At 36.9% G+C, this 12,598-nt stretch overlaps 1 protein-coding gene across 1 annotated transcript; it reads left to right on the forward strand.

Moving 5' to 3' along the window:
- The first annotated feature begins 775 nt into the window (after nucleotides 1–775).
- Nucleotides 776–11,293, forward strand: LOC139478490 (uncharacterized). Its single transcript, XM_071260977.1, has 8 exons — nucleotides 776–824; nucleotides 5,883–5,936; nucleotides 8,229–8,282; nucleotides 8,739–8,762; nucleotides 8,964–9,179; nucleotides 9,841–9,888; nucleotides 10,372–10,581; nucleotides 10,919–11,293. Exons 1-8 carry the CDS (start codon nucleotides 776–778, stop codon nucleotides 10,942–10,944), a joined length of 681 nt encoding a protein of 226 aa, XP_071117078.1. The 3' UTR covers nucleotides 10,945–11,293.
- Nucleotides 11,294–12,598: the final 1,305 nt, after the last annotated feature.

Below are 12,598 nucleotides of genomic sequence, written 5' to 3' on the forward strand. Positions count from 1 at the left end.
TGGTGATGTCCATACTTTATAGTAGTACATCAATATCCATGTTGAGGGTGGAGTCTGTATTGTGTTTGTACGAGCACATCGCAAGTCTTTGGCATACATTCCTAGTCTAATGTGACGGGTCTGTTGGGTCTACAACATATCTCCAGTTTGTTTGTGATGGGTGACAATTGACTTGAGTTTGCAAGTTTTTGTGGCGGGTCATAGACATATAATGTCTTACTGAAAGATCAGCACACTTGAACAATGTCACTTGGTGAAGATCAATGATATGTACCTGATAGATCAGTATTTGAACAATCCCGCTTCATACAGATGAATAATGTCTTACTAAAAGAGCAGCATACTTGAACAATCCCACTTGGTGAAGATCAATGATATGTAACTGATAGATCAGTATATTTGAACAATACCACTTCATACAGATGAATAATGTGTCACTAAAAGAGCAGCATATTGAACAACCCCACTTAATGCGGACAACCTTTGTGTTACTGAAGATCAGTATCATGATCAGGAACACTCATGCTGCAGCTAATGGAGAAATCAATGTACCTCAACAGTTACACTTACCTGTGCGATTTAACATATCTGAAGAAGGGAAAATGAAGTAGCTAATTGATATCATATGAATACACAATGCACGTTACTTATCACATCCAATGAAGCTAAACGTTGATATTTTTTTCATTCTGTTCAGAATAAAAAGTATTTTGCAATTATTAAATAACACACATATATCTCATTTAACCTGTCTAACAGGCAGAATATATTCAAGATGGGGGAGAACAGAGCGAGTGTCGACGCCATAGCTGAATCAGGAAGAGGTCGGTGTTTCAACAACGTCCTATATGGTTAACTGCTGTGTTCAGTGCGACATCCCTGGTGCTAGAGGCAGTCAAGTCCTACACAGTGTCCCAGGTCACCTCCCCGGAGAAGCAGTTTGGGCTCAGCAGTACAAGAAGAGGGCTCCCTCACAAGCTGCAGCGAAATCGGTTATCTTTCAACTATATGCTTCTTCACTTTGGTGGAAGGCGCTTTATACCAAGGATCCTGTCCTGCGCACTGGCTGTGTTTGGCATTGTCAGTTTAATGTCGAGTATGTTACACTACATAGATCCTGTATCGCTTCCTCTTGTGGAGGACGTATCCTCCAACTATTCCTCTCCTCAAAGTGCCAGGCTATGTCAAGATTCCTTGCAGGAAAATGAGCGATATCCAGCAGCGAAGGACGTGGCGACAGACAAAGGAAATTGGGCGTATCATGTGTATGGTTTTACAAGGGGTGGATAAATCACCACGACTTTCACTGGGTTTACCGTACCTTGACAACAACTCCCGTGACAAACAACAGTAGTCCCGCTTACTGACAGGCACGTTTTAAAGTCTCACATGTTGTAAAAAGTACAGGTTTATATGAAATAAGCGTGAATATGATTGCACAGCAATACAGTTTAGTTTGCTACCGATCCGATGCACACGTACAATATCAGGGCTTGGTCAAAGCTTTGTCGTAACATGATCGTTAAGGATAGAGACGATTCTGTCTTTACAGCTATCGAAAGATTCATGTTGTTGTTCTGGTACACCATAAAATATAATATCATCTCGTCTACTAAAGGCTTCTAACCTGTCGATCTCGGAGCCATGTCTCGACAAATTAGTTTATCGTTAGGTGCGTCGATATCAATGTATATGGCACCCTGCCCATGGCTAACTCTATCTAGATTACTTAGCATGTCTAATATTATGTTTTCGAGAGAATTTACAGTAGTACACTTACTGCTAAGGCCAGTGAGGTGGGTTTTGATTGCATTCATCTCGGTGAACAAAGACTGACTAAAGTCTTCCAGTTCAGTGAGAATGCCAGTTTCAAGTTCAGTCTTTACAGTGTTCAAATCCTTCATTGTAACAGGTGCTGGATTAGTCTCGACATCGTTCGAAAGTAGAATCTGAAATCTAACCATATTTGCTGACAATGACATATGTGAACCTCCATGGACATGCTGACACGCTCCAATGATCACAGGATATTGTTGTGTGACGTCACTCATGTTAACACAATCAGTTACGTGTGGTGGAAAACCATCAAGTTTTCCAAGAGTTTTAAATAGCATTTGCCTAATTGCTTTCACAAACGCGTGGTCAGGCTCGCTGACTTGGTTGATTCATGTCATCGATCCCAATTGCGTGGATCGATGCGCATGATATCAATCACTGGATGGTCTGGTCCAGACTCGATCATTTACAGCCGTCATATAGCTGGAAATTTGCTGAGTGCGGCGTCAAACAACAACAAACAAAACCAGACTTGTAGATTTGGCTGCCAGTGTGTCGTACTCAAAATGCGTAGATCGCTCTTCCCAATATCAACCACTTGATTGTCTTATTCAGACTCAATTATGTATAAGTCGCAATCCGTTAGCACCAATACCCTGAGTACGGCGTCAAACAATAAACGAAAACATAGTTCTCTGGGGACATGGACAATTGCCATCCGGACAATTGCCACCCAGAAGAAGTCCCACCGGTCAATTACAACCCGGACAATTACTCACTTTGTCCCAGGCAAGAGTGGCAATTGCGCCGTACCATAAATTACCATACCATTATGTCTATAACATTTTGTTTTACATTATGCACAGGAACTCTCAAATCTCGACAGAACAGTTATAATTAGGAGATAAACATACTGTGTTTTCAATGTAGACCTAGGTAACTATAGATTTAACCCCGCTAAATTGAATTTGGAACCGAACGCGCAGCGTGAGGTTTCAAATGTTAAATTTAGCGCGGTTAAATCTACAGGTAACCTAGCTCTACATTGAAAACACAGTATGTTTATCTCCATTCTACCACGACTAAATAAAATGCGAACTCTTTGGTGTTAGCAAATATACAGAGTGAAGCGGCATGGGCTGAGTTCAGTGTTTTGAGTGGGTTATCGATCTGAATTACGGAATCACCGAACAAAATATGGTGCTGTATATATTCAAGCAGTTTGTTTACACCGTAATACTTCACTCGAACATATGACAGGCTTTGAAAGCATATAAGTACGGCAACTTGGTAAGCTAACATGAGGTGGGCATCCCTAAAGAAAACAAAGCAAGCTTTGCAAGGCTTTCGCTCTACAGCGCCCGTCACCATTATGACGTCATATCGCTCATTGTGACGCAAAAAATATGACGTCACAGTCCTATATAGAAAAGCGCCAAAATTCCAAGCTCTCTGTTGTCTCCAAAACGTAAACACATTCCCTTTGTTGATTTCTGTCGTGTTTTTCTGAATGAAATGTATTGCCACACATCCTTTTAATTTTGTAGTAACCGCATCTGTGCATTTTGTAACCTGTAATTGTAGATATAAATATTCAAATATGCCTACCGACAATTACTGAAAATAGTACTATTCTATGGATATTAGCTTCCGCGGTGATGCGGCCGTCAAACCAGCTGTTTCAATCAGAGGGGGTTTATTGTGATTTAATAGCCTCTGATTGACCAATCAGAAACGAGTAAATTCCAAATTCATGGTAGAATTGTAATTTCAATTCGTTGGAATGGAACTTATGGAGGACACAACGACTACGCAATAAAGCTAATCAGTCCCACAATCTGAAACAAAGCCAGTGGAACATATCTCCAGCCAATAATAACATACACAGAACGTGTACTCACCTTCTTTGAAGTCAACTTTGTCTTCTTTAGAATCAAAATACCTAGCAATTTGCTGCCACTCTGCATTTCTTCATTAAAACATGACCTACAATTCTAGCAGTTGTAGAAACGAAATTATCCCAATTATGCATTGTCTTGTTGATAAGTTTCAATAACTTGTAACGATGTAATTGGTTATTTGCTTTGATGGAGACACTTTATCTAATTGTGGGACGTGACTGCTTCCATACTATATACATCAGGCACACACATGACTTAATTCACCTATACTTATATTCAATACAGTTCAGTGTAATTTCAGGAATAAATTATTAAAAAACAAAAAGCAGAAAACGTATATTGTCGGAAAACCAAACAAATTCCACAATTTGATATAATGTGAACATTTCCTAAAATCACAATTTTCATGAATACATTAAAATGCTTGATTGCAAAATGTCATGCAAATGGTTCGATGTTTTTGTTGAATTATTTTCACTTGTCTCATACACTTACTGTGTAGAGCAACTGGCGACAACATACCTCGTGAATACACTCACCCAAGTCACTGCAAGGTGTATTTTTGGTGTATAAACAGAGCTCCCTAAAACAGAAGTTCTTTTTTCATCGCTAATGCGAAACAAACTTTGGCCTGCACTGACGATTATACATTTGCCATTTTGTGCCCAGATGGGTTCATCATCCAGTGATAATGCTTTATTTCATAATCGGGAAGTCATGTTCTTCTTGAAACCGTTGCACCATTATTATGCGTGGAATTTGAGTGATACACCGATAGATGCATGTTAGATATGTCTATTTGTTGTTCGACAACAGTATTATTAAACAATGGGTTTTTTACGTTGTTTAGAGAAAAAAAAACCCGTTTAAATTACACCAATGATTCTGATTGTATCTGCCCTTTCAGCGGGGGATGGTAATAGAATTGGAAATGTAACAGTTAATACCACGGGTAAGATTGAAGGTTTTTCGTTTCAGTTTCATTGCGAGTTAAACTTATTTCAGAAATGAAGACTTACAAGTCATCAGTGACCTCATTATCTAACAAATTAATGATAATATCCAGTTCTAAAAATACATATGTACACATTTTTATACTTAGAATTTTATAGATTATTGAAAGCTGTTATTCTCTTTGAAAGTTGTGTATTAGATGCAGAAGTTAGAGTATATCGCACATCGCATAACATTTGGTCCTTTCGGAGCTTTAGCCATTTTTTGCACTAAAGAAAGGCAGAGAACTTGGTCTTATCAGAGAAGCCAGGATTTGTCCTTTTCTATAATGTGTCCACAATATTCTGATTATCACTTTTTCTTAATAATTCTTGTTATGTCAAAACACAAACCACAAGTTCAACGCGATGTTATCTTTGTTTTAAATAACACCAGCAGGGGCCACTACGGCAGGTAATGCAAACATTAGAGTTAGTACTACGGGTAAGACTGGAGTTTATTTGTTTCCGTTTCATTGCGAGTGAAACATATTTAAGAAATGAAGACTTACAAGTGATTAGTGATCTCATTATCTAAAATAATATTGATAAATTTCAATTCTAAAATACATATGTACTGATAAATATTTGTTTTTAAAAATAAGAATTGTATAGAATAAAAATATAGAAAGCTGTTTCAAATTGGAAAGTTGTGTATCACATGTAGTATTTAAAGTACATCGCATATAGCATAACAATTTATTCTTTTGGCGCTAAAGCCATACTGTGTACTAAAGAAAGACGGAGAATTGGGTCTTATCTGAGATGCGAGGATTTGTCTACAACATTCTGATTATCATTTTTTCTTAATAAATCTTGCTATGTCAAAACACAAAACACAAGTTCAACACGATATGTTCTTTACTCATTATCTAAACTCATGAAGATAATATCTAACTCTAAAAAACATATGTACACAATAATATATTTTTGTTTTAACTTAGAATTTTATAGAACATTGAAAGCTGTTTTTGTCTTCGAAAGTTGTGTATCACATGTAGTAGTTAAAGTATGTGGCATACAGCTTTGTTCTTTTTGGCGCTAAAGCCATGCTGTGTACTAAAGAAAGGCAGAGAATTGGGTCTTATCAGAGATGCGAGGATTTGTCCTTTAGTATAACATATCCACAAGATTCTGATTATTACTTTTTCTTCATAATTCTTGTTACAACACGAATCACAAATTCAACACGATAGTTTCTTTGTTTTAATAGCACCAGCAGGGGCCACTACGGCAGGTAATGGAAAAGTAACAGTTAGTACTACGGGTAAGATTGAAGTTTTTTTTGTTTCCGTGTTATTATGAGTGAAGCATATTTAAGAAATGAAGACTTACAAGTCATTAGTAATCTCATTATCTGACAAATTAATGATAACATCCAGTTTTAAAAATACATATTTACACATTAATATATTTTTATACTCAGTATTGTATAGATCATTGAGAGCTGTTTTTCTCCATGAAAGTTGTGTATCACATGTGGTAGTTAAAGTATATGGTATATCGCATATCGCATAACATTTTGCCGTTTTGGGCGCTAAAGACATACTGTGTACTAAAAAAGGGCAGAACATTGGGTCCTATCAGAGAGGCGAGTATTTGTCGTTTTGTATAATATGTCTACAAGATTCTGATTATCACTTTTTCTTAATAATTCTTGTTATGTCAAAACACAAACCACAAGTTCAACGCAATGTTTTCCTTGTTTTTATAGCACCAGCAGGGGCCACTACGGCAGGTAATGAAAAAGTAACAGTTAGTACTACGGGTAAGATTGAAGTTTTTTTTGTTTCCGTTTCATTACGAGTAAAACACATTTAAGAAATGAAGACTTACAAGTCATTAGTGATCTCATTATCTGACAAATTAATGATAACATCCAGTTCTAAAAATACATATTTACACATTCATATCTTTTTTATACTCAGTATTGTATAGATCATTGAGAGCTGTTTTTCTCCTTGAAAGTTGTGTATCACGTGGTAGTTAAAGTATATCGTATATCGCATATCGTATAACACTTTGCCGTTTTGTGAGCTAAAGTCATACTGTGTACTAAAGAAGGGCAGAGAATTGGGCCCTATCAGAGAGGCGAGTATTTGTCGTTTTGTATAATATGTCTACAAGATTCTGATTATCACTTTTTCTTAATAATTCTTGTTATGTCAAAACACAAACCACAAGTTCAACGCAATATTTTCCTTGTTTTTATAGCACCAGCAGGGGCCACTACGGCAGGTAATGAAAAAGTAACAGTTAGTACTACGGGTAAGATTGAAGTTTTTTTGTTTCCGTTTCATTACGAGTAAAACACATTTAAGAAATGAAGACTTACAAGTCATTAGTGATCTCATTATCTGACAAATTAATGATAACATCCAGTTCTAAAAATACATATTTACACATTAATATATTTTTATACTCAGTATTGTATAGATCATTGAGAGCTGTTTTTCTCCTTGAAAGTTGTGTATCACAACACTTTGCCGTTTGGGCGCTAAAGTCATACTGTGTACTAAAGAAGGGCAGAACATTGGGTCCTATCAGAGATGAGGGTATTTGTCGTTTTGTATAATATGTCTACACGATTCTAATTATCACTTTTTCTTAATAATTCTTGCTATGTCAAAACACAAACCACAAGTTCAACACGATATGTTCTTTACTCATTATCTAAACTCATGATGATAATATCTAACTCTAAAATACATATGTATACAATAATATATTTTTGTTTTAACTTAGAATTGTATAGAACATTGAAAGCTGTTTTTGTCTTCGAAAGTTGTGTATCACATGTAGTAGTTAAAGTATGTGGCATACAGCTTTGTTCTTTTTGGCGCTAAAGCCATGCTGTGTACTAAAGAAAGGCAGAGAATTGGGTCTTATCAGAGATGCGAGGATTTGTCCTTTAGTATAACATATCCACAAGATTCTGATTATTACTTTTTCTTCATAATTCTTGTTACAACACGAATCACAAATTCAACACGATAGTTTTTCTTAATAATTCTTGTTATGTCACAACACAAACCACAAGTTCAACACGATATGTTCTTTGTTTTTATAGCACCAGTAGGGGCCACTACGGCAGGTAATGAAAAAGTAACAGTTAGTACTACGAGTAAGATTGAAGTTTATTTGTTTCCGTTTCATTACGAGTGAAACACATTTAAGAAATGGAGACTTACAAGTCATTAGTAATCTCATTATCTAAACTCATGATGATAATACCTAACTCTAAAATACATATGTACACGTTAATATCTTTTTGTTTTAACTTAGAATTTTATAGAACATTGAAAGCTGTTTTTGTCTTCGAAAGTTGTGTATCACATGTAGTAGATAAAGTATATCGCATACCACTTTGTTCTTTTTGGCGCTAAAGTCATACTGTGTACTAAAGAAAGGCAGAAAATTGGGTCTTATCAGAGATGCGAGGATTTGTCACTTTGTATAATATGTCCACAATATTCTGATTATCACTTTTTCTTAATAATTCTTGTCATGTCAAAACACAAACCACAAGTTCAAGGCGATGTTTTCTTTGTTTTTATAGCACCAGCAGAGGCCACTACGGCAGGTAATGGAAAAGTAACAGTTAGTACTACGAGTAAGATTGAAGTTTATTTGTTTCCGTTTCATTGCGAGTGAAACACACTTAAGAAATGAAGACTTACAAGTCCTTAGTAATCTCATTATCTAAACTTATAATGATAATATCCAGTTCTAAAATACATATGTACACATTAATATCTTTGTGTTTTAACTTAGAATTTTATAGATCATTGAAAGCTGTTTTTCGCTTGAAAGTTGTGTATCACATGTGATAGTTAAAGTATATCGCATATCACATATCACATATCGCATAACACTTTGTTCTTTTTGGCGCTAAAGCCATGCTGTATACTAAGGTAAGGCAGAAAATTGGGTCTTATCAGAGATGCGACGATTTGTCCTTTTGTATAATATGTTCACAAGATTCTGGTTATCACTTTTTCTTAATAATTCTTGTTATGTCACAACACAATTCGCAAGTTCAACACGATATCTTCTTTGTTTTAAATAGCACCAGCAGGGGCCACTACGACAGGTAATATTACTGAAAGAACATTATTGTTTCAATACAACTGATCTGAGAATGATTACAGTTACATCTATCGGATATCAATGGTATCGTTTATCACTGTACAGTGCCATACACATGAACCAATTTGTGAGAAGCATGCTGAGCACGTTTCACTGTATTTTTTTGTCACCTAGGCATGTGTACCATGTCAGTTATTTGTTCAAGATCCATTCTCCTGCGCAAGTAGAGCAACTGGCGACAACATACCTCGTGAATACACTCACCCAAGTCACTGCAAGGAGTATTATTGGTGTGTAAACGGAGCCCCAATTAACAGAACATGTTCGGGAAGTTCCCTTTTCATCGCTAATGCGACACAATCTTTGGCCTGCACCACAGATTATAGACTTTCATTCTGTGCACTGAAAAGTTCCTCATCCCGTGAGTATGTCTTTTTTGAAATAATCGGAAAGTCATGTTCTCCTCTCAAATCTTTGCGCCACCATGATACGTCGAATGTGAGTGATACACATACAATAGATAGATGCCTGTTTGTTGTTCGATTACAGTTTGCATTAAGATGTGGGTTTTTTAGACAACAAATTACCGTTTAAATTACATCAAAGATTCTGATTGACAGTTAGTACCAAGGGTAAGATTGAAGTTTATTCGTTTTAATTTCAGCGCAGTTGTAACATATTCAGAACTGAGAGCTTCCCCTTAGTAACCTCATTATCTGACAAATTAACGATAATAGCCAGTTCTAAAATACATATGTACACATTAATATCTTTGTTTAAAACTTCGAATTTTATGGATAATTGAAAGCTGTTTTTCTCTCTGAAAGTTGTGTATTACATGTAGTAGTTAAAGTATATCGCATGCCGCATATCGCATAACACTTTGCCGTTCTGGGCGCTAAAGCCATACTGTGTACTATAGAAGGACGGAGAATTGGTTCCTGTCAGAGAAGCGAGGATTTGTCGTTTTGTATAATATGTCCACAATATTCTGATTATCACTTTTGTTTAATAAATCTTGTTATGTCAAAACACATACCACAAGTTGGACACGATTTTTTCTTTGTTTTCAATAATACCAGCAGGGGCCACTACGGCAGGTTATGGAAATGTAACAGTTAGTACTACGGGTAAGATTGAAGTTTATTTGTTTCCGTTTCATTGTGAGTGAAGCATATGTAAGAAATGAAGATTTACAAGTCATTAGTAATCTCAAATTAATGTTAATATCCAGTTCTAAAAATACAACATAGTATTGCCTGAGATACCTTAAACGTGCTGTGCATTTTTGTTTTAACACAAACCATCCGGAAATAAGTAGTAATTCAGTATGTGCGATTTAACAGTATTTAGTGATAGTATTCCCTGCGATGTGCTTTGTTACGTACATAGTAACGGGTGCCTTGACTTGAGAGAGAGAATATTGTATTGCAAAGAGGACTGATTTGAGCCCAATGGGGAATGATCTGAGCCTTGAGTGAGAATTTTGAGCCTGCATGTAGAGAGAGATGATAACGAATATTACCACACATTTCTTAAAGAGACGGTATAGGGGAAGAGAGGGTGTAGGGTAAAGGGGAAAAGGACTGCAACTGTTCCTATTGGTTTTACAGCTCCTCCTTCTAAGTGTGACTGTAGCACTTACGCCTACATCGCAAGGGCGAACACATACCCTGGTAACTGTTCTCAGTACTACAGGTGTGTAAATGGTATGAAGATCTCACAGGAATGTGGATCTGGACATCAGGTTTATTTCAACATTTCAGAGGACGCTATACCTTGCACAAACATACCCTCCGACTACTACTGTAAACACGTGGAAGGTAAACTACATAAGCTAATGTCTGTTTCAAAATGATATAAACAGTTTTAATATTGTTGACTAAAGCGTAACGCACTGGTTTTTTTAAATGATTAATCATCGAATGACTCAAATGAGACGTCAGCGCTGAAATGAAACTCACACGTGTTCATATTTTGGCGGTGAATATCTTCACGATTCCTGATGTATCGTCATCAATATTCACTCAAATTTCGTTTACCTGATTTTCGTTACTGTATTTATAACACAAATAGTCACGTTGTACGTGCAGCCTAGTTTTCATATTTGTCTTGAAAACGGAGCTGATTCAATGGTAATTTGTCCACAACATATTTCAGATGGTAACCTCCAACCCTGCGCATGAAGCACATTCCCACAGAGATATACACACACGTGCCTGCTGGGAGATGACACCATATTTGAACAGTTTTTAAGATGCCAACACGCATCGGGACTTATCTGCGTTTGCTGTACATGGCCCAATATATCTGACTGATAATGCAGGCAACCATAACCATCAAGTGCAGATAAAGATTTGGGGCAATTGGTGGATGTGTCAAGAAAAAGCGGTTGTAATACATTTCACAGGTGTGGAACCGGTCAAACACACTTTAGATGTATTTCCATATTGTTAAATATGATTGTATTTACTTCCTTTGTGCTACTGCAGTTGCTTTTTTCGGAAATATGCGCGGCATTTGTATTGGCGTGATATACATATATATATATATATATATATATATATAATTATATATATATATTTCATGTACATATTTAGAAACTTAGTTTTAATCGGTCATAAGCTCAACCTATATTATATTGTTTCTGTTATAATATTGTGATATGTGCATTGTTGAACTGTGTATTATATATCTACTCTGTATGTGTATGCAATTATTACCCATGTGATGAACTAAAGAAAGTAGACGTTATACCTACTGGAGTTCTTTCTTTGACTTGTCCAAGTGAACATACTAATTACTTGTAATAGGTGTGTTCTCCCCGGCACCACATAATTGTTGAAAATCCTGGCAGATTTACCCGTTTCTAAAGTTAAAGAACCAAAACATTGATTGAGTTCACTTAGGAGATAAAGTACAAAGTTTTCAATGTAGAACTAGGTTACTTGTAGATTTAACAACGCTTAATTGAAATTGGAACCGAACGCGCAACGTGAGGTTTCAAATGTTAACTTGAGCGCGGTTAAATCTTCAGTATATACTGTCTACATTAACTGTTTTCAAGTTCGCGAGCGATAACTGAATATCTGATGTCAGCTCATCAAGAAAGACAGAAAAGTTCCGCAAGGCGGAAAACACATGTTTATGTACATTGCAAATACAATAGCAATCACTCATTAACCGTGACACTCTTTCTATCTGTATCAGTACAGATGTGAACCCTCTGAAAATACGCTGTCTGGCTATATGCTTTCATGATCCTGACGACTGACTCGCCTTATGTCTATTGTAGAGGACCGCCTCCTTGTTCCGGTGGTAGAGCGTCCAACCAGAGAGCGGATGGTCCCGGGTTCGAACCCCGGCCGCGTCATACCTAAAGACGTAACAATATGGTGCTTGTTGTTACCCTGCCTGACGTTAAGGGGCTAAAACAAGGTGGGCTCGGCGTCACTTTACTGTGTCTGAGTGGGGTATTCATGTTAAACAGCGGCATGGTATATCAGTGGGCCAGCACTATAAATCGGCATCAGTCCGGCCTAGTTCAAGCAGCCACACAAACACACACACGTACATGCACGTCGCTATATAAGTGCAATAATCTTGGACGCGGCGTTAAACCCAGTTTCACCTCACCTCACCTCACCAGATGGGGGATGTAATGAGCGACATGTTGACCGCATCGTTCACAGTATATACCTCAAACTCTTTCATCAGTCGGTCGTGATGGAAGTGTTGATACACCGACAAGGATACCTTAGTTGAAGTATGCTTGTCGTGGGGCGGTGGGGAAGCCTAGTGGGTTTGATTCCCCATATGGGTACAATTTTTGAAGACTAT

The sequence above is a fragment of the Haliotis cracherodii genome, unplaced genomic scaffold (genome assembly GCF_022045235.1).
Source record: "Haliotis cracherodii isolate W230 unplaced genomic scaffold, xgHalCrac1.p SCAF_4, whole genome shotgun sequence".
NCBI classification, from domain to species: Eukaryota; Metazoa; Mollusca; class Gastropoda; order Lepetellida; family Haliotidae; genus Haliotis; species Haliotis cracherodii.